The 23,420-nt window shown below is 38.7% G+C and overlaps 3 protein-coding genes across 3 annotated transcripts; 1 reads left to right on the top strand and 2 right to left on the bottom strand.

Moving 5' to 3' along the window:
- Window positions 1-181: 181 nt before the first annotated feature.
- Window positions 182-5,311, bottom strand: dnajb14 (DnaJ heat shock protein family (Hsp40) member B14). Its single transcript, XM_088419146.1, has 8 exons — window positions 5,144-5,311; window positions 4,066-4,237; window positions 2,857-3,002; window positions 2,590-2,784; window positions 2,328-2,413; window positions 2,134-2,243; window positions 1,868-2,043; window positions 182-797 (listed from the first exon to the last, which is right to left on the bottom strand). Exons 1-8 carry the CDS (start codon window positions 5,274-5,276, stop codon window positions 673-675), a joined length of 1,143 nt encoding a protein of 380 aa, XP_088275272.1. The 5' UTR covers window positions 5,277-5,311; the 3' UTR covers window positions 182-672.
- A 349-nt stretch (window positions 5,312-5,660) lies between these two features.
- Window positions 5,661-17,127, bottom strand: LOC148421565 (tetratricopeptide repeat protein 39B-like). The gene is made up of 18 exons (XM_088419305.1): window positions 15,345-17,127; window positions 15,165-15,193; window positions 13,543-13,647; window positions 13,338-13,469; window positions 12,537-12,613; window positions 12,237-12,366; window positions 12,060-12,162; window positions 11,926-11,991; window positions 10,702-10,810; window positions 10,555-10,622; window positions 9,911-9,970; window positions 9,677-9,838; window positions 8,764-8,855; window positions 8,183-8,303; window positions 7,999-8,110; window positions 7,805-7,922; window positions 6,772-6,888; window positions 5,661-6,699 (listed from the first exon to the last, which is right to left on the bottom strand). Exons 1-18 carry the CDS (start codon window positions 15,372-15,374, stop codon window positions 6,603-6,605), a joined length of 1,728 nt encoding a protein of 575 aa, XP_088275431.1. The 5' UTR covers window positions 15,375-17,127; the 3' UTR covers window positions 5,661-6,602.
- snapc3 (small nuclear RNA activating complex, polypeptide 3) lies at window positions 16,416-23,380 on the top strand. The gene is made up of 9 exons (XM_088419313.1): window positions 16,416-16,680; window positions 16,805-16,888; window positions 16,966-17,044; window positions 17,135-17,239; window positions 17,840-17,989; window positions 18,070-18,152; window positions 19,893-20,051; window positions 22,181-22,288; window positions 23,117-23,380. The coding sequence occupies exons 1-9, from the start codon at window positions 16,448-16,450 to the stop codon at window positions 23,262-23,264; spliced, it is 1,149 nt and encodes a 382-aa protein (XP_088275439.1). The 5' UTR covers window positions 16,416-16,447; the 3' UTR covers window positions 23,265-23,380.
- Window positions 23,381-23,420: the final 40 nt, after the last annotated feature.

Genomic DNA, 23,420 nt, shown 5'->3' on the forward strand with positions numbered 1-23,420 from the left:
TCTGGCCACTGGAGGGCAGTAATAAAATTGAAGCGCCTTTCCCGAAAGTTTCATCTAAATATCTGAACTTGTTAATGTACCAATGCTTTTGATGTAAATCCGTGTTAGAAAGCAAACTGAGATTGCCCAAATATGGCCATCAAAAATACAGTCCAAACAGAATGACCAGTTAAAAAAAAAAAACAGTTATTAATATTACTTTATTTTATTGACAAGCGAGCATGGAAGAAAATCACTTTCTTCTATATGACTTAAATAACTGCATAAAGGTCCATCATTCTCCAAAATGAACATCTTGACTCGTATGAATCCGTATCCCAAAGCGACTTTCGTTTTCGTCCTTCGGGCGGTGCCATTTCCTTCCTTTTCCCACACGGATACTGGTTTCATGCTGGAAGCTGCTTGGTGGCGTGAGCAACAAAGAAGTGGATGTGCGCACTACTTGTTTTTTTTTTTGAACCGCTCTTGATCCAAACAGCAGAAGAACGCTTCTCCGGAATGTCGAAAGTTTGTTGAGGATGGAACAGTAAGGTGAACATGAAGTACTAGTCTCTCCTGTGGAGATTTTTTTTTTTGTGTCGCTCCTAGTGTAAATAATCCTCTTGAAAAAAACAAAACAAAACTGAGCACACCTATTTGCATCAATATAACATCTAACAGTGTCTAAGCAAGTCATCCCCCTCGGAAGAGGTTATTTAGTCTGTCCAATTCTTTGCAGTTTTCCATGGTCATAAGCTCCGCCTTCTGGCGCATGCGTGTGTCCCGGTACACCTTGGCGGCGTACAGCAGGTCTGTTTCTGGCACGGGAAAAGAGATTATTAGTGTTTATAACTGAATTCAGTGTATTTGATTTCATTTAGTTATGTTATAGTTACGAGATGCTAATTTATTGACGTTTTATATTCAAGTTTTCTTTTCAACAATGTTATATGTGGCGCCGCTTGTATGATGATGTTTGTGGGGTATGAAATAAGCGGCAAAATCCACCACTTTTGATCCATTTCCTGCATTTTGTTTTCTTTTAGCAATTGGCAGAGAAATCGTTTGGGAAAAAAACAAAACAAAACAAAAACTATGGTCTTAAGGGGTGAGGTCATTTCATTGATTAAATGACAGTTTTTTTCTAAATGGAATTTATATTTTAGCACATTTTAATGTATTTGTGGAGTGGAATTTGAATTTAAACAATAGGAGGGTACTTATTGAATAAAATTTAATACAATGTTTATTTATATTTTAATTTTTCAGTAATGTCTCATTCTCTGTTGAATTATATATATATTTTTTATTATATATTTCAGCTCACTTTGTTGATTGGTATTTTTGATTAATTTATTTCCTAGAGTTTGACTTCAAGTTACTCTATTTGATTTAATTTTATTCTATTATAAGCATTACTATTAAATTTTTCAAAAAATTATTTAAAGACATCTTTTTTTCAGTTACAATTGTACTGAGTATTTGTATTTGACTAAATGCTATCGCATCTATTGGCAGTGACTGAGTCAATTATTCTACCCGTCACTGTAAATGGCTGGCTTACACCCAAAAATAATAATACATGAATTGCAGTAATTTGCTATTTTATGGGAAACACATTTAGCTCATTCACTGCCATTGACGGCTATAGACGTCAAATATTCAGTTTTATCGAGCTGGCGGTAACTGAGTCAATTTTTCTACCTGTCACTGTAAATCGCTGGCATATATCCCAAAATAAAAATGCAATACTTGCAGTAATCTGCTACTTTGCGGAAAAACATTGAACTCATTCACTGCCATTGATGGATAAATTGACATTTTTTGGGGGCTGGCAAAAAATGAGTTAAGAACACTATGTCAAGGTGTGAAATGTTAATTATCTTACTAGTCTGTCTCTCCTTCCAACAGTTATTTCTAACATTGGCCACATAGTCTTCTTCCACATTTTTCTCGATCTGCTGCAGCGCCGACGCCGATTTATACTCCGACTTGAAGTCTCTGGTCACGTAGTAATCCACGCGCAGGTTTTCCGTCTGCCGCTTCACCATGTGACCCGTGGACCTGGAGAGAATCCGTCGTTACTTTCGCACATCCCCGCGAGAAAAACGGCCTTTAATGTGCTTTATACACCAGTAGGGATGTGGCGCTTACGGTCGAGAGTAGAGGCTGTAAGGAGGCGGAGAAACCATCACCTGGCTCAGTATTGACACCAAGATCAGGACCACGATGGGCATCAGCTGAATAAACATGGAGAAGCCACCCTGCAGAGAGAAACGTGGCTTCAACTATGCGCACAAGGATGACGCAGCAACAGGAATGCGGCGTCACAACTCGGCATCGCCTACGTCTCCTCTTTCGTCCGTCCTTTCTTGCCGGTAATCGGCGTGATGGCTGTAGCTCGTCCGGCCGTTGTTGAACGACTGAGTGCTTGCTGAAAGATGGAGAAAAACAAAAATTGCTCACACTCAAAACTATTCACGATTGCGGGGAAGAAAAAAAAAAGCTTGAAATGAAAAGACGTTTAGGAGCACAAGTCACGGATTAGTCAACAAAACATCAGACGTTGAATATCAAATTGCTAGTTAGAGCCCGAATTGCGTCACTCACATGAGGGGAATCCTCCTCCGAAGAACATGTTGAAGAGATCTTCAGGCGTGATGTCCGCCTCGAAGCCTCTGTGGAAGTCGAAGCCGTTTCCGTCGCCGTGTCCGTGACCCGCTCCGCTCGTCTCTTCGCTTCCCGTGAGGTCATACTGCCGCCGTTTGGACGGATTGCTCAGCACGGCGTACGCATTGCCGATCTCTGACGGGGGGGTAGGGAGCTCCTATTAGTTCTCCAGATTATTTGGACACAACGCGACTGAAGGGGACATACTTTTAAAGGCGTCCGTCGCTCCGGGAGCGTGGTTCTTGTCCGGATGGAACTTGAGGGCCAGTTTCCTGTACGCCTTCTTCAGCTCATCTTCGCTGGCTTCTTTGGTGATGCCGAGCACTTCGTAGTAGTCTTTACAGCGTTTTATTCTGACAGGGAAAAATACAAGGCCAAGTGTTAAAAGATAAGATCGTAGGGCTGAACAAATCAAATTCAACGCGGTGTGATAGACTACAGTTTCGCAAACGCTGGAATTAGAAATTAGAAATGAAAAATACAACAACAAAAAAAGTTCATTTCAGTCACTTGAAAAGCTCAATTTTAGAAAAATTAACAAGCCCAGCGTTTCCTCTAGGATTTTATTTTTCAGCAGTGGGAGCAGTAGTTTCAGTAAACATGACATTCTTGATTGGGGGGGGGGGGGGGGGGGGTCATATTGCGCAAGCAAGTTTTATGTAGTTAATTTAAAACAAAAAAAGATTAGAAAAAGAAAAAACAGGGCTCTTTACTAACTTTGGAGCAAAACTCCCACACGGGATTTGGTCACACGCGTACTCGAGGAGGTGAAATATGACCATATTTACTGATAATTTACATACCATAATTTTATATGACGTAAAAATTGACAATAATGGGAGCACACTGAAAGATATATGTACAAACTCATTGAATCGCATTAAATCTCGGATGACTGATTGAAATAAAACAAACCTGCATACCATGGCTCTAAATATTATTGTTCGGTATTTTAAATCCATTTAAAGGGGATGATTTAAAAGCGCTCTAGTTTTTTGATTCATTGACATATCAATCACTACATCGGAAAACGGAAACCTAGGTAAGAAGAGGTTTATGTTCTACCATATGCTATTCCATTATTCAAGATAAAAGACGGTGAGAATGAAAAGGAAGATTCAGCGAGATGCCGCACGGCCAGGGATGAAAAATGCCTTCTGGTAATTGTGTAAAATTACGACATACGTTGCTTCCCTTGGTTCTACCTGGCTGAAAATAATAAACGTCGCTTTTCCCTCGTGGCGCCAGCACCAAGCTCAGGTGGTTACCAAGCAACAGAGAGGACAATTCTTCAGACAAACAGGTCAAATGGAAGGTCATACAGTGAGGACAAGGACAAACCTCCATCCTTCTTGAGACCGATTCAAGGTGAAAATTAACAAGTGGCGCTGTCACACTTTAATCCAGCACTCTCACCTTTGAACGCCTTGCACCTGCTCTTGCGTGAACACCTTGGAGGATTCGGCTCCCGTGGACTCGGCGCGATCCCCCGCCGCCTGAGCGCTACCGCCTTCCGCATTGGCTGGCCGCCTCCGATGCGCGCCGTTAGCTGCAGAACTCCCATTCCTGGTTAATGCTTCTAACAAGGCTGAGATTTAAAAATACATACAAAAATAAAGACAATGTCAATATGATGTATACCTTTGGTGACATTTTTGTTTGGCGGTTAAAATGGGTGACTTATAAAGGTCGGCATTTTGCATGTTCATTTTCTTTTGTTTTTGGTGTCTTTTATTTCATTCTAATTACCATTTACAGTATGTTTCATGTTATGTTGAGCGGGGGAAAAAACGGGTTTTTAATAGATCGATGGTAACGAAACTGAGACAAATTCTGAAACGCCACATTCACTGGAACTTGATCAGCTGCATGTAGTCACAGAAGACAATATCAAAAGTATGATTTATAACGTGCCAATTAACAACAAAAGTAGCCTCAGAGCATTTAAAATTAGGTGTCTTTTTTCAATTATTTACTTTAAGTTAATACAATTATTTTTTCTTGTAATATGACATTCACAAATAAGAGCTTATACTTTATAGTCCACCATGCTGACGCCTTATGATGACGTCACGCCGGTGACTAGTGACGCTTCGTAGGACTTCAAATTAGCAAAAATGGTGCGCACGCTCACAACCACGTCAAATTATCACAATTTGGATTTAACCGTGATGTAAAATGTGAAAATAAACACGATAGTTGTTAGCGACGCTTTATTTGGCAAACGACACGAAGAGCTCCTAAAGAGCTTAGCTTAGTTCCGAGCGTACGGACTCACACAATATATGCATTCGCTTCTTAATGACATTATTTGAAAATCCAAAGAGTGACTTTAAAACGATGTGTTACTGTCAGAAAATATATGTTACGAATAAAATAATCATATAAATGTGTTTATACAGTCAGTCCATCTGTTTGTCGCTCCGGCCGGGCTGGATTGGAGTCCCCGGTGGACCTCCACAACCTATCGGCGAGCCAAAAACAACGCTTTTACCTTTGGCTCGCCCTGACGGGTAGAGCCTCTCTGCTTTGTGGAGAAACTTGAGCGCCTTCTCCTTATCCCCGACCTCGATTGCTTTCGACGCGATGTTGATACATTTCTCAGCCTCGTCTCGGTTTCCTTCCATCTTCTTTCCTCCGCCTCCTCCCTCCTCCTTTTCCTGGTCGGGTGACGTGATACACCATGTGACACCACTCTTTCGAGTGATACGTTTGTGAGCAACGTTTTTTTTTTCTTCTCAAAACTGTAAATTAATTACCTCAGATGAATAAATAAATAAATTTAGTTCATTCGCGGTGCCAAGTGAACTGGGAGAAAATTGAGATGACTCGATTATCTTGTGAATGATTATTTTGTATAATCTATCTAATTATTAGTATGTACAATCTATCCATACGTCGTTTAGTAACAAACAGAATAGTTTAAACATAACACAAAAATATTTTAGAAGCCTAACCTGACAAAAAACGAATTTAAAAACACGCACATAATCACAATTAATTTACTTTGCCCACGTTTATTCAGCATGTCTGATACATTCATACTCAAGAAAAAATAAACAGCTATTTACAAACACATCACTTCCACAAGGATTTAAATATGAGTGACTCCGAGTGATTTTCCTTAAATAGTGGCCCTAATTTTTTGATAGACACCTTTCCCCAAATAGATGCCTCAATTTTCCAATCAGGAAAATAAAAAGAATGATTGATGAGCGAATGATTAAAAATAACACACCCCTCCCCCACCATCACACAAAGTATAAATAGTACAGTAGTTACCTGCTGAGCAAAAGCTTGTTTTTAACCAAAACAGCAGCACCAACTGAAGAATGTAAACAGCATCTCCTAGCTCACGTACCAACCACATAGATTAAGAAAATTAAACGTTGTTTCCTCAAATAGTGCTACCAAATCTCCAAAGAGGCTTCTACTTGGAAAAAAAATGCCTTAACACCAAATAAAGGCCTCAGAGATGTTTTAGATTTCCCCTACATCGATTTAAGTTAACTAATGTACAGCTGTTTTCTTCTCACAAGGGACGCAGGCTTGATGGTGCCTATCCCAGCTGAGTTGGGGCCAAATGACCAAAATAGATGCTGCGCCTTTCTCATCAGAGGAGAAAACATGTGGAAAATCTAATTTTACAGTTGACATTGTAATTGAACGACTGAGCTTGTTTTGAAATAGGATGCGAACTAAAACAGCAGCACCTAAGATGAAAGTAAATACTCAATGAGGAAATGCAGCATTTCAACACAATTCATGACCGCGAAAGATAAAAAGGAGAGAAAAAAAATACATATATGATGCTCTATGTTGATGTATGCTTACATAAATATAAGAAGCCATAGTTTGGCGAATTTACAGTACAAAGCTGCATAATAAGATGTCCCGGAGCGCTAGCTGGAACCATGAAGAAGTCCGAAGAAGTGCCGGTGTCATGGAAGCGTTCACGCCGGCGTACGCGAAGAGGCGCCCATGCTGTTGAGCACAGCGTGTATACGGAAGTGAAGGCGCGACTCCATGCTGTAGTCTTTGTAGTCCATCCTGTAAATGGCAAGAACCCGTTGGCTTGGGGGAAAAATAAAAGGCGACCTTGCATCTTTCGCAGACACTTACTTGGCGCTTTCGATCACTAAAATGGCCTTTTCGAAATCACCCCTCTGCTTGTGCAGCAGGCCCATCTCGTACATGGTGAAAGGCACCAGGTAGTTGTTGTGCTTCAGGTCACTTTCACTGCGAAAAAAAAAAAGAAATTCAACACTGAAAAGAGTACTACATGTATGGGCCTAGATGGGCATTTTTTTTCTTTTTTTTTTAAACAGAGAATATTAATCTAAGAACACAAACAATCTATAGTGGCTCGGTTATAAGTATTCAAATTTTAACCGTTAGGGTGTAGTCGAGCATGAAATGTGCCCTGTCTGCTCATTGAAAAGAAAATAGAGAAGAAAAACAGGAAGTTGTTGACCTCAATGTAGCAGGCAGCAGCAATCTCATATACTCATGGAATATTGTTGAAGCATCGTCCATAAGTGACTTAGAAAACTATTAAATGTATCATGCACGATTCAAATATGTATGTGTGAACTAAATTGTGTTTCGTGTTTGTTGACCTTAAATGGTAATCACTAGCGTGCTAATGATAATTGCAATTGTTTACCATCAGCATTTGAAAAGGTTGTTGGCGTCACAAATGTATGCGTATCGACGCTAATAAATTGCCCCTTAACCTTCAGGGATTATTTTTTAAAAATCTAATCAAGATTAAGCTTAGTAGATCACAAAATAAATGAATAAATTAAAAAAGAAATCGGCGGGGGCAGTCACTCAAATATTAAACGGAATAATTGATAGGGTTAATGAGTTAAAAGGATTTGATAATTCAGGCCTATTTACCCCTTGTGACGTATTTTGTTCAATCTTCTGATCTTTACATCAAAACCAATCAAACATTGAAATAAGACACCAGGGAGCTGAAATTTCACCCAGATGGTGACAACATGGCACGACCACTTAGTTATAGCACTACTAGGAGCATGCCATTCTTTGACCTGAATACTGCGAGAACGATGTCGAAGAAAATGACCCGAAAATGGTCAAAATACTGCAGAAGCGTTAAGTATGTTGGTGAACTGAATGTGAATCTCACCTGGATAAGACGCGGTTGAAACAAACCTCCGCCTGCTCTAGCTGCCCCAAATGTCTCAGGCACAAGCCCTTGAGCAGCTGAACCACACACTGGTCATCCAGGTGATAATCTGACGGATCTGTAGCATCATGAAACAAAAGTGTTACGGCGGAGGAAAGGCGCTCTTCGTTCTCTTCTGCTGACTTTCTCCTTACTTGAATTATACTTGAGCTCCTCCTCTGCTTCCTCCAACGTAGCCAGGATGTTTTCCGTCAAGTCGGCTCTCTTGCCGACAATGGTGAAGCCGTTCCACACGTACATCATTTCCTGCGGGTTGTCAAACGGATGACATTTGTTGAAGGATTATCTGGTTGGTGAAAATCAAGGAAATGTCCTCACCAGAGCCGGGACGACCAGTTTGACGGGCTTGGAGGAGCTGTAGCGTTGAGCCTTCTTGGCCGCGAATTTCTCAGTGGGGATGGACTTTCCGGCCATCCTCAACCTCAGGCCGTCCACCTGCCTGAAAAGCACACCAGCATCATTCATTATAATCACGGTAGCGCATTTTCCGCTCTATAAGGCGCACCGGATTATAAGGCGCACCCTCAACTAATGACACATTTCAAAACTGTTTCCATATATAAGGCGCACCGGATTATAAGGCGCACCCTCAATTAATGACATATTTTAAAACTTTTTCAATCAAAGTAATAATCAAAGTAATAACAATAACTCTAATAACGAAATGTCAATATGAGCAACCTTGTTCAACTGTAAACACACAAAACAAACAGGTAAAGCTTACTTTATTCCCCATCTACGAATCCCAATCTCAATATTGATCCATATATAAGGCGCGCCTGATTATAAGGCGCACCATCAGCTTTTTGAAAAAATTAAGGCTTTTAGGTGAGCCTAATAGTGCGGAAAATACAGTACATCATTCCGTTACCCCTTCTTCTTCTTTTTTTTTTTCAAACCTGAATAAGTCCACCACATTTTCGCCCAGTTTCTTGACTTCCTCTTCCGGGAGCATGCTCAGTATGGACGCCTTCTGGAACACGTAGATGGCCTACAAGCAAGATGTGATTTAATCAAAAACAAAATAAGTAACAGGCTTCAGCAACCCCATTCATCTACATTTACGTTCATTTACGTCAAATCATTTTAAATGAACCTAGTATGTACATTTTTTGTAAATATCAAAGACAATTCAGTGCGTAATTACCATATTAATTATTTGTTACTTTGAATTTGTTCAATTTTTAACAAGGCAAACATTTTTAAAATATCAAAACAAATTCAATCTTCAAAAAACACATATTCAAAACAAAGATGGCACCGTAGTTTCTTGAAGATTAACGGAAAAGTCAACCCAAAAAATATTTGTTTGAATAAAGTGTTATAAGCGGTCTTACTAGTCTAAACACTGCATCTTGATTATTTATTAGTTATTATTATTGATTATTTTTGTTAGTGAAATAATAAATTAAGCCGCAAAATACATGTCTTTGTCAATCTCAGGCGGAAATTTTGCCACTTGCAGGCGCTTGAAAATGACATCACAGTTCTGAGCCCTGAACAACTGTGATGGCATTTTTTAACATGACGTACATGTTTTTGAAACAATCAGCGTCATAAGCAAACCTAATTTAGCATTTTAATGAATATCAACGACTCTACAGTTGACTTTGAACTATATAACTGTATACATCATCCTTTGACGCCTTCTTGCTTCCAGCATAGTGCATTAACAGCAAGATACCACAAGATGGCACCAAAGCAAACATTTTATTGGTTATTCTAAGCAACAAAAGCAGAAAAAAATATAAACAAGTGAATCTACAATTCACAATACCGTTGAGGGAATAAAACTATTTTTTCACTCTTCACCTGTGACCATTTGCTCTCCTTGCACAGCAAATCGGCATAATGGTACGCTTCCCGCCAATTTTGTTCAAAGGAATAAGCCCACATGAGCTCCCAGTAGCACAAGTGGTGAATCTGGCGCCACTCCTGCTGAGCGGCAATGCACGCGTGGAACTTTTCCTGAGCCTAGGAAGAGAAACGCATTTATCAGCAAACAAGCGGAAACAGAAAGAAGCGAATTTCGTAAGAAATCCTCACAAATGTGATGTTTCCTTTGAGCAAGGCAATTCTTGCAACGTAGAAAAGCATGAGGGCTCCCTGGGAATAAATACATAAATGTGTTAAAAAAAAAGACTTTTTGTTGTTAAAAAAAAATCAAAGGAAATTAGAATCTTCAAAAAATCTAATTCGTCTGTTTTTTAGGAATATGTGAGTCTTGCATCTATTCGCATTTTTTTTGAAAGCGGAAAATGTTAAAAAAAAAAATCTAATTTTTAAAGAATGCTCCTATCATTAGCATTTTTTTTGAATGGGGAAAATGTAAAAAAAAAATTATCTTAAACTAAAAAAAACGAATTAAAAAAAAATGTCGTTATCAGAGACCCTAATGTACATGTACACGTCAAAAACCAATGCGTCTTTAATGCAATTTCCAAATCTCAAAAATACAGTTTGAGCTTTAGAGTGATTTGAATGAAAACAAGCAAGCTAGCATGTTTTCATTCAAATTAAGGTAATTCAAATATTTTTACAATCATCAAAGCATGATAAATTAGACTTGAGTTGATCGAGCAGTCAATTGGGTAAACATTTGGCACTAGAAGAAGTTTCTACAAATTTGTCATTTTTGAGACATGTGTGTTATGAGGTTATAAAACAGATTACACTGTATTTACACTTACATTTGGGAACCTTTTAGCATAAGGCTCCAGCAGAGCCTCTGCCTCACTTAAGTCCACGTCACCGGAACCTTAAGAAAAAAGAGACAATCCTCAAAACAAAAATAATATTGCACTGGAATTCAACGTTAAATAAGATGTGCTCTTTACCGAGAATGACTGAGATGTAAAGGTGAAACATGAGCAGAGTCAAGGTGCTGAGAATCGATCGCAGACTGTCGCTGGAGGCGCCTGCTCGCAACTCAGACAAACCTAATTCCTTTAAGACAAGAGAATGCAAACAATACAGCTAGCTAGCTAGCTAGCTAGCTAGATAGATAGATAGATAGATAGATAGATAGATAGATAGATAGATAGATAGATAGATAGATAGATAGATAGATAGATAGATAATGTATTTTCTGCACTATATGGCGCACCTTATAGTTAGCTCGCTAGCTCGCTAGCTCGCTAGATAGATAGATAGATAGATAGATAGATAGATAGATAGATAGATAGATAGATAGATGGATAGATAGATAGATAGATAGATAGATAGATAGATAGATAGATAGATAGATAGATAGATAGATAGATAGATAGATAGATAGATAGATAGATAGATAGATAGGTAGATAATGTATTTTCTGCACTATATGGCGCACCTTAAAGTTTTCGGTACACCTTATACAGCGTATAAATCTCAAGTTTTCATGTTTGGGGAACGAAAAAAATAGAATAATTTAAGTACCATGTAAATGATTTGAGATGTGCCCCTGTATTTCAGTGAGGAATGTATTTTGTACAATACATTTTTTTATAGCACATTGTTTGAAATTTTGGTATGCTACGTATGCTCCAATTTTGAAGCAATTTATTGAGGGACAAGGCGCAAAAAACTCAAGTTTTCGTAAAAGCAGCGCCATTTTATTAAATTAATCCAAAAACTGTTTTTAAACCAACAAAACACCATATTTGAAGGTTTTTAGTTGCGATTAAAAAAGTTTTAAGTTTAATATTTAATTGAATCATAATCATATTCTTTTAAACCGTTGGTTCATCTCTAACAGTTTTTTAATGTAATCAAGAGGTATTTTTTCCCATTCTTCAGATAGTACTTTCCACAACTCATTTTCATTCCTAATTTCTGATTGTCTTAATCCTAATGTCTTTGACTGATTTATTTGAATGTTTTGTTGACATTCCCTTAAACGGAGCTCCATCTAGTGGACGGAGCCACTACTGTAGCTTTTATTCTGTGTGCCTTATAATGCTGTGTGCCTTATTTATGAAAACATTTTAAAATAGGCCATTCATTGAAGGTGCACTTAATCCGGCGCGCCTTTACAGTGCGAAAAATACGGTAGATAGATAGATGAGGTTGAGTGGATCTACCCTGTCCCCTGAGAAACCCAAGAACTCCATCAGTTTGAGGATTCGAGCTGGTAGTAAAGATAGCATCTGAAAAAGGAAAACAACTCGTTTTAGGTTTTATTTGGTTAGCTTTTTTTTTTTTTGATTTACTGTACCAGATTAAAAGATCCAATGCCCATGCTGACGCCGCCCTTAAAGTGAATATATGTGCTCTTCTTCTCCATTTCTATATTGGCATGTGCCATGGCCTGACATTCCCTGCACAAAGGATGACAACATACTTTGTTTTTAACGTATCCATCCAAAAGTGCCGACATCGGCGACTCACTGACTTGAAAATCTGATAGCTGTTTCGGATCCTCATGCCTCCCTTGATGAAACCGATGATGCTCTCGTCGAGGAACGTGAGCGCCGCCTTCTGCAGCAGCACTTCGGCGTAGCAGAGCTCTGCGTGCAGCTCCTCTGTGTTAAACATGAACGCACGCTTATTTTCCATTAATAATTTGCATTTCTTTCAATGAAAAATGAAATTTAGTCTTTAATGAATCTAATATTTGTATTTTTAAAAGAACATCCATGTACAATTGTTTCTCTGTTGAACAAATTAACTTTTGCAGGGTGTAATGTCTCACCTTCTGTCAGGGTTTCAGGTGACTGTCGGTACCAGAGATTGCTGAGTGTCACCATGATTCCAGTTTTCTTTCTGAACCTAATGTGGATGAAGACAAAAACATTTCTCAATCTGTTTATTTTAAGCAGCCACGAGTAGCCGCAACTCGAATTTGTCCAGTAAAGACTCCAAAACTTGACTCTTTCAGGACTCATGAACGTTAAGACTCTATACGGTGTGCAACTTTTTACTGAAATAAATGTAATATTTTACTATCTGACTTAATTTGACAAAAAAGTATAATCCAAGTATTAATAAATAATAGTAATAAGTCATGAAAAAAAACACTGGGACAAGTATTTATCTACTTGAGTTGCAGTCTGATTTATATTTCAGTTGTGACATGGGAAACCAAACAATAAAATACTGTAAAAATCAGTTCCGTAAATTCCATAAAATGTGAAAAAATAACTCATTCTAGGTATTTTTAGTGGACTCGTGATCAGGGACTTCAGAATTGACTTTAGATATTTATATCCATCTCTGATATCCTTCTGTGACCCAGCATACTCATTTGTGTCCAAAATCGTGTCCACTGTTGTGTCCATTTTGTATTAGCAAGACAGAAAGGTCAACTGCACCCCATCCACACATGAGACATCATTGGAAAAGCATGGATGTCCTCTACTGAGCACACTAGGACTTAGTAGCGTAGCTCAAAAAGGTCGGAAGATTTTGACTAAAAAAAATGTCCACCGCTGTATAGTGGACGCAAATAAATAGCGTGGGTCTGTGACGGTTCCCACATATCGTCGGGTCGTACCTCTGGCATGTCAGCAGGGCGTCGCTCAGTGACTCCATAGCAGCATTCATGTCCTTCGGGTCAAAGGTCATGCCCGCCTGCATCACGAGCATGCTGCTGTAGCCCATGGCGTGATACATGCTCTGGCTCTTCCTGTTGTCAACACAAATAAGATCTTGTCATATCTTGTGATACGTGTCTTTTAAAAGTATGAAGCGGGACTTACCAGGGTTCTAAATGAGCCAAGGCATCTGCAAACCTGTTGTTCAGAAAGAGGTGGAGGGCGTCGGAGCATTCTTTTAATGCAGCCTCTAAATCGATCGGTGGTTCCCTGGAGGGAGCAAAATAAACTTAGAAAAAGTACAGAAGATATTTATAAAGTTTTCACCCATTTGCCAAAAGTACAGAGAGCAGCCAGTCAATTCTGGATCAATGACACCAAACCGTTGCAGAAGAAATTTTGAAAGCTTGGAGAGAAGAAAAAAAAATCTGCTCGTGATCTCAAACACACAAGCCGGTCATGGCTCGGATTGGTACGGATTCTTCTTAGTGCTCTGGGCTACGTCGTCATCATTGACAATGTTGTCAATGGCAAATGAGAGGGGGAAAAAAAGGGTGAAATTAAAAGATTGATGTGACCAATCAGATCTGGAGATTCTTCACTAAAGTAAAACCAAAACAAAAAAGATTTTAAAATAGCCATCACCAGACATAAACCCTATGGAGTATGCATTTTTATTTGATATAGTTAACAAGAAGAATGTATCACATCCATCCTTCATCCATTCATTATCCGTAGCCCCTTATCCAATGTTGGGTTGCTGGCATGCTGGTGCCTATCCCATTCAAACGCCCAATCACATCTAAGGACAGTTCAAAGTGTCCAATACACCTGCCATGCTGGTTTTTGGAGTATGGGAGGAAGCCGGAGAGCTCAGGGAGAACTCTGAACCAGAGATACCACGTCAACCGCAGAAAAATAAAACTAAAGCTAAAGAGTGGAAAGAAGGGAGGAATGCACCCCCCCATAAAAAAAATAATCCATATCCAAACTTAAACCCTATAAATGCATTTATAGTGATATCAGTGTATGGCAGTGTGATATCCTATATAACGATACCATACTCCCCATGAGTATAAATTTAAGAAAAAATATTCAAAGTTGGTCACATTTTTAGTATTTGAATTAGAGATGTCAGTCAATTAAAAAAAAATCCATGATAAATCGCAATTAATCACGTATCCCAACAACTATTTTCTATGAAAATTGTAATATATTCACTGGAGTAAAATCTTGAAATTAACGAACGTAAAAATATTTCATTTTGACTTGTTTTAATAGCGTTCGCTAATCTTGAATAACATTCTTGTCCTGTCAAACCCAATTGTTGAACAGTACGACCAAATATGACTCAATGGAACTTTTTTTTTTCTTTTTTTTTTATGTGAAACATTTTTGCGCACTACACTCCAGCAGCGTTCTGGGATGGTAGCCAAAGATGTACGACTAAATGGTGTTTGAACTTGGATTTGTAATGTGCTTATTTTTTTTTTATTTTTTCACACTGAAGAGACTTAAATGAGTTAAAAATATTTTTAACGCTTCATACAATTCTGGAGGCGCCAGAAGTAATTCCAAAATTAACGCGTTAACTTTAAAAATCCCTTATTTTTATAACGCACATTAAGGACTTGATTCATAATGCACTTAGCGCCCTCTAGCGTGTGACTAGCATATTGCAAATGGAAGCGACACATTCCGTCTTGAACATGTTACGTCACTGTCTATAGAGCGGTGATCAATGTGGAAGCGAAAACAATGACATTAGAATAATTAAAATAACTTACAGTAAATTTCCAGAGCAGGTTTTATCGACCTAGAAACAAACAAAATGGAAAAGTTTAACTTTTTGACACAATATTACACCATAATATTCATTTTTATGTCCATTTCGAAATGAGCTATTTTTTCGATGAAAATGCAAATATAAAATCTTTATTAAAAGGGAATTAGTAGCAAACACTAACCTGCTGCTGCGAGTAGCCTTCGATCTCCATTTGCAAGAATAAAACCGTTTGTTCCCCTCCTCTCGAGATGAATTGAATGAAGCTTCACCTTCACTTCAAAAACAAATGTTAATCAATGGGACCTTCCTTGATATTTATACTTTACTAAGGTTACTAGGACCAGCCCACTCTTGTATCGCCTGATATTACACATACACATAGCATCACTGTGAGTAAAGGAGGCACACAATCCGCTGCTTGTTTCACCATCTAAAACGCAACCTATCCACACAGGGCTGCGGTGTGAAATTGCAATTACCATTTGGCATTGTGCTCTCGGGATATTTAAAAGGGCAACCAAATCGCGTAAAAAGGAAACTTATGTTTCTGGAACATATTTGTTCTACACAAAAACTCCACACTGTGTGACATTACAATGCTTTGAAGCTTATCTCCAAACAGTAAATTTAGGGCCGTTTTAAAAGTACAGTAAAACCGACAAAACAGAAATAGATTTTGTGCCTTTGACTTGCAAGACGCATTTTAGAAATTAACACTCCTATCGTATACGAGCAGAGTTTATTCCATTTTTACGATATTAGAAATTGTGCGAAAATACACCTCGTTTTGTAATGTATGGAAGCATGCTTTATTGTATTTCATTTCCCTAACATAAAAGCAGATGTCGTTTTGCACAAAATGAACACAAAACTGCACGAAATTCATTAATTAAAAGAAAAGATTAGAAGGAAATCGAAAAGGTAACTTGACCTTCCTCTGATATGACTAAAAATCTACGCCATCGCGTATTAACAGCCAGGCTAAGCGATGTGCCTACATGGCGGCCATGTTGGTGGGGGCAACGTTGGCCTGTGTATACAAGTACCATTAAATTATATAACTTACTCATTCACAAACTATTTGCACGAGGTTGAATTCATTTTAAGCACACTATATCGACTTTAAAACGTGTTCACGGAATGGTAACGTTATTAAATAACTACCGAAAATCATCTGGTAACGTCATTAAATAACTACCAAAAATCATGTTGCCTTTGCAGTACATGTACTACATTACCCACAACCCCAAGCGAGCGGCACTCTCTTCCTCCTTTCCAGTAAACATGGCGGCTTCAGCACCAACGTTGGATCCTGATCCAAACATCCCAGAATACGAATATCACAAAGCGAATACCAAAAAGTTTCACATAGACTCGTTCAGAAAAAAATGGCTGAGTAGTCTGAATCCATCCGACTACTCCTACTGGGTCGAAGACGAAGACACATTTGACGCCAATTTTGCTCAGGAGATGGGAGTCAGCGTGGACATGATGCGTGAGCTCAAAGAAGTCTGCAGGTACCTCTTATCAGAGCATCCTATGCATCAAGAATTGCAACATTAGAACTGTCTCGCCAGATTATGATATGGTATTAAATAAATCCAGGAATTATACATTTATCTCGGTTGTTTTCCCCCATAGCCCTGCATCACTCCGTTGCCATCCAGAGGACGAGGAGCCTGACCCAAAAGTGGTACCAGAAGACTCCACATTAAAAACTCTTGTGTACGAATATTATTCACCTTGAAATCATGAATTCAATCAAAAGTACATTGATGACCTCTTGATTTTGATCTTGACAGCGAAAGGAAGAAGAAGCAAGATTACAAATCCTCACTAAAAATCAGCAAGAACAGACACGACCTCTACGCAGATGAGCAGGTGAGCTGACAATGAGGGCAATCCACATGAGCATGGTTCAGCTTTTGTGGGGACGCAACCTTTACAGAATTCAGTTTCTGCGTCCCTCAGGACAGACAGATCATCATGATGAAACCAGAGACTGTGGAAAATATGGTCACTGAAGGAGAAGTCATTCTAACCATCAATGTCTACTTCCCCGCCACTTTCGAAAAGGTGAGCCGTGACCTTGTTGTGAAACTTTCTAAGATCACTGGACTCAATATCTTAATATGTCATTTACAATGTTTAAAATGATTATATATACTGCATACCTCTAATTTGACTTTGTTGTGAACCTTTCTAAGCTCCCTGGACTCAATATCTTAATATGCCATTTACAAGGCTTAAAATGATTATATATTGCATACCTCTAATTTGATAAAGTATGTATCCGTTTTAGCGTATTTGCACTTACAAATGCACTTTAGTCAAGCTCCGCCTTATTGCCTCTTTGTTGTGAACAATGAGGCTGCCTGGATAATTTGAATGACGGACTTTGACCCATTATGAAAAGGAAAAGACAGCTTGACTTCGTCCGTTCGGCACCAAACTGTGTTATACGCACGTTTTTGTAAAACTCACCAAAGTTGAAAAAAAAAGGGGTCGACGTATGCACAAATTTGACCTGTACACGGAGAAATATGGTACATATTATATAACCAGTAACCCACAAAAGCCAAGAAAATTCCCAGTTCTCATCAGACCCAATGCACTTTCAGCATTTGTTTGCCAAAGGTTTTTACCTGATCCCCACCCGTCTTCTTCCCCTGGCAGTTTTGTTACGTCCGACCCCACATGACACTGCTGCTGCTGGGCTCCCAAAAACTGACGGAGCTGCGGGATGCCATTTGCTGCGCCAGCGACCTACAGATGTGCGGCGAGTTCAGCAACGCGCCGGACACGGCGCCGGACTACATCAGCAAAGTGAGCAGAATTCATCCTTGCTCTCCCCGGCCCCCCGCACCGTCACACGTTTCTAACCTGGACGTTTTGTTGTGTTCCAGGACCACTACAAGTCTGGGTTTTTTTTCTTTGAAGGGGTCTTCTATAATGACATGCGCTACCCGGAATGCCGCGATATCAGCCAGTGAGTTTGAATACGTGTCTTTGTCGTGCGCGATCATCCCTATTCTTACTTGGGGGGCCCCCTGAAACAAACGCAGCTTCTCATGAGTTAAAAGCCCTTGAATAATTATTCGGGCAGGTTTCTAAGTTATCGAAATACTCTAAACGGAAGTGGAATTGAGTTGCGGGAGGAATTCTCGGTGAAAGGCTCGTTTGTGGTCAAATCAGCCCATTACATAAAGCCGATGTGAGGGCGCGCCAGCTGGAGTCGCGCAAAACCCTAAATCAAGGTTTAGCTTGTCTTTTATTAACGTTGAGGAAACCTTTACTGAAATAATTACCAGTAAGTAGAGCAGGCCCATAGGGCTGGACGTTATACTTTTATGGCTACACTATAAATATGCCTACTCCTATGATGGAAGTTATGCAAGACTATACAGTGGATGGAATAATTACAGTTTTTTCCGCACTATAAGGCACACCTAAAAGCTTTAATATTTTTAAAAAGATGATGGTGCGCCTTATAATCAGGTGCGCCTTATATATGGATCAATATTGAGATTGGGATTGGTAGATGGGGAACAAAGTGATAAAGGAAGTTTTACCTGTTTCTTTTGTGTGTTTACAGTTGAACAAGGTTGTCATATTGACATTAGGTTATTATGCTATTGACAGTTTATTATTTGAGTTATTATTATTAGTTTGAGTATTACTATATTGTGATTGAAAAAGTTTTCAAATACGTCATTAACTGAGGGTGTGCCTTATAATCCGGTGCGCCTTATATATGGAAAAAGTTTTAAAATATGTCATTAATTGAGGGTGCGCCTTATAATCCGGTGCGCCTTATAGTGCGGAAAATACGGTAGTCTGTATACTGCTGAATTTGCTTGCTCATTTACAAAGGACACTGTCAAGGAAGCGACAACAACATCAACGGCTTGCCGCATAAGCCAACTTTAAAATAAACATTTTATTGCCATAATGTCACGGTATCAACCAACGTCAACACACCGCCATTAAAACCATAATCAATCGCTGATTAAGGAAGCTAAGAAATCACTTTTTTCGTCGTAATTGTACAGTATGGTACAAGTCTCCAGCGTTAGCTCTAGCCTTGTTTAGGTGGTGCATTCAAATGTAGTCGGACATTACAAACTCAGACAGAAAAATGGCAATTTTTATTACCATCTTGGTTGCCACCAACATCAACAAACCACCATTAAAAAATGTTGTCAATCGCTAATTAATGACGCTAAGAAATCGCGAGTCAATTGTGGTATGTTAATTAATCAAAATTAAGAAAGAGTAGCAGCTGTTATCCATATGTTGTTTTCGTGTAAAAAGACCCTTCCCTTACAATTCAAAACATCGCCATTAAAATCATATTCAATCGCTGATTAAGGAAGCTAAGAAACCGCTGGTTAATTTGTCATTCAGTACAAGACTCCAAGCGTAGGCGGTGCATTCAAATGTAGTCAAATATTACAAACTCAGACGGAAGTTTAATGCCATCGCATCGGCAAAGCCATTCAGAAATCCTATTCAGTCGCTGATTAAGAACTGGGAGAGAATAAATCAGAATTAAGAAGAGAGCAGTAGTTGTTTTTGTGGACACTTCCCTTACAAGTCAAAATTTTAAATTATAAAATTGTCAATCAAATCATTTTGAATCAAAAATCCATCTAATTGTCGACTTAAAAATTTGAATGAAATCAAATGGTGAGCGAATGATGTTAATGTATTGTAATCGTCTTTGCAGGACCACGATCGCATGGGCCAAGGCAAACAACTTTCCCGAGTATACTCAAGCCAAGATGGAGGACACCAAGCTGGTGGATCTTGAGGTGAAAGTGGGCTTCCCGTATCTCTACTGTCACCAGGGCGACTGCGAGCATCTGGTCATCATTACGGACGTCAGGTAAAACAAAAGCGAGCCCAGAGGACATCTTACAGATCTTTTCGTCCTTTCCTAGTCACAATATTGCAACGAGGAAGTCAATCGACAGACTTTTTCTTTTTCCGCCCGAGGGTGACTGACATTGATTGACATATTTGCCTATTTGGCATTTTTAAACCTTGCGTACACACTTTGCAAACTATACACGTTGCATTTTTGGGGGGGGGTCATATAATCATCGTTCTTGTATGGTTATAAAATCCAAAAAGTTGACATTTTATGATAGGTCCCTGTAAAGCTTTCATATCAAGATACCCAAGTTCAAACGTAACATCAGTGCATTCCTGAGATGCCATTTGCGGTTTCCTGACTCCCGCCGCATCGCTCCCGGTTAGGAACACATTCAAGAGATCTTCAGTTGGATGAAGCCTATAGATTAGGAAGGCTTCCTAACATAAGGATGGCTGTTCAATGAGGTACTTTAGGTTTGAGGGGTTCACATTTCTGACCCTACTTTCAAAAATTATTCATGTATTCTGTGATAATCACCTCCATGTTATAATTATTTGCAAAAGTTCATTAAATTGGCCTGAGGCGTTCAAAATCCACATTCATTCCCAATTTCAATTTCAAAATATGTTCCTATCGGAAATTTTAAATCATCATTGCCACAATTTCTACATAGCAAAAATTCCAGTTTACGACAACTGTTTGTCACCCGAAAAGCAAAATTTAAAATGTATTTTTTTATATATTTTTTTTTACATTTCAAGTTTTCCCCTAACTTTGACATAATTTTCAACCCATTACAACTTTAAACTGTTCCTCTAAACTACCGTATTTTCCGCACTATAAGGCGCACCAGATTATAAGGCGTACCCTCAATTCATGACATATCTTACTTTTTCCATATATAAGGCGCACCAGATTATAAGGCGCACCCTCAATTAATGACATATTTTTCAACTTTTTCTATATATAAGGCGCACCCGATTATAAGGCACACTCTCCATTCATGACATATTTGAAAACTTTTTCAATTATTATAGTAATAATCAAAGTAATAACAATAACTAATAACAAAATGTCAATATGAGCAACCTTGTTCAACTGTAAACACACAAAACAAACAGGTAAAGCTTACTTTATTCCCCATCTATGAATCTCAGGCTCAATATTGATCCATATATAAGGCGCACCTGATTATAAGGCGCACCATCAGCTTTTTAAAAAAATTCAGGCTTTTAGGTGCGCTTTATAGTGCGGAAAATACGGTAGTTATTTTTTCAAGATTTCTAAATGAACCCAAAAGGATTTTTTTTCTCTCCCAAGTCCTAGTTTTAAACAATTCCCCCCATTTCAGATTTCAAATTTGATCTGTTCAGCTCACCCCTACCAAACATTCTAACATGAAATTGTGACTACTGTAAAACTCTCACGAAATTACCAAATGACACAACAAATCACAATTCATCATGAATCTCAATTGTTCGATATCTTTGCCCAAGATTCCGCATTGTTCAATATCGCTCAATAAGCCATATTCCATATACTTCCATAATTTTTCATTCATATATCTTTCTTCACAATTTCTACGTAAATCGCTTAATCAAGAAATCACCTCCCAATTAACTTAATTTCACAAAAATCTCTCATCCCAGTACCACAAATCTTGAATGATCTTACCAAGAGACGAAAATAGATATATAAAAGTAACCCCCCCCGATGGAAGTAATAAAAATAAGATGTATGGTCCTTAAATTATTCAAGAGCAAGCTTTCAGTATTCAGCAGCCCGCCGACCGTGACCGAGTGGAAAGCTTGCGCTCAGAGGCGGAAATAAACGGAGTCACACACCCTCGGATGAATGAACCCCGGCGTTGTGCCTCGGCGAAGCAAATCATCCTGCGGCCGCCACGCCGCCGAGGATGTGACGCGCTCGGGAACCTCTGTAGTACGGGCCCATCTGAATAGCGGTTTCTTTGTTCGTCAGTTACCAAACGCCTCAAATGAACGGATCTTTGATGCGTAAGCAGGGGGGGGGGGGGGGGGTCAACCACATGTGAAGGAAGCACCTCCAAGAGACAAATCTGCTGACGCTTGCAAGCCAATGCTTTTATTTATTTTATTTATTTATTTGTCTGGTTGTAGGCTGATGCACAAGGACGACTGTCTGGACCGGAAGTACTACCCTTTGCTAACTCACAAACATCGATTTAGCACGCAGAAGTGCGCCGTTTGCCACACTTTCATCGCCAGGTACGGTGTTAAAAAATATTTACGCCAATGGTGGGGAAAAGTATGGCATCAAGAAGCCTTCTTTGTTCTTTTTGCAGGCCCACAGAATTTAATAAGAGGCTTTCATTTTCTTTGCGATAATTTAGTGATTTTTTTTCCCCCCAAAGACTGGGTAAAAAAAATCAAATTCACTGGATTAATTCGTGTTTAAAAATCGACAAGCTGAATTATGAAGCCGAGGTTTTGTCTAATATTTGACAATAATTATTAACTATTTAATTGTGGCATTGAATCAAGTCGTGCACAAATTAAGGATAAGTTTGTTAAATCTGATTTTAAATCAGAATATATTGAATGTTTTGCACATGATTTAGAAACTTTTTTTTCAAATAAACTTTCCTGAGATAAACGCTTGTTGGGTTTACTACTCGGATTAAAATCAAAATCATCCTGACTGACTGAAAAAATTTGAAATATGCTTTTCGGACTGTGTTGTTATGTGTTTTGACAAAACCGGGCTTATGGCACGGTGATTAGCTTTGGTTAACTGACAAAAACACAACATTTCATTCTGAGATTTCGACAAAAACCCTTTTAGGTCTTGACTTTAATTCCCTGGCTGCCAAAAGGTTAAAATTTTAATCCAAGTGTGTAAAAATAATTATAGTTCATGATACGCAACAGTGAAAAATGAATGTGCAAAAACGGGGCTATATATACACACACACACACATATATATATATATATATATATATATATATATATATATATATATATATATATATTACATAAATGAACTAATAATACAAAATTCAGTTTTGCCATCCCACCTGCTGTTTTTCCCTCAGGTGGTGCACCACTAGCGACCAGTTTGCCCCGAGTCACCCGTGTCTATTTTGCGACAAGTGCTTCCGCATGCTGCACTACGACGCAGATGGCAACAAATTGGGAGAGTTCCTGGCCTACCCCTACATGGACCGAGGCGCTTTCATTTGATGCCGCTTTTCTTCAATTGTCTTGTTTATATGTTTATAGTTGTTGCTTCAGGTTGACTTCTTGTTTTGTACAGTTTGTTTATATTTCCAGGTGATGCGGAATAAAGTTAAGACGATAAAATATTCTTGTTTTGGGTTTTTTTCTGACAAAGGTTCT

Source organism: Hippichthys cyanospilos, chromosome 7 (genome assembly GCF_059441005.1).
Source record: "Hippichthys cyanospilos isolate Australia breed blue-spotted pipefish chromosome 7, RoL_Hcya_1.0, whole genome shotgun sequence".
Classification (NCBI taxonomy): Eukaryota; Metazoa; Chordata; class Actinopteri; order Syngnathiformes; family Syngnathidae; genus Hippichthys; species Hippichthys cyanospilos.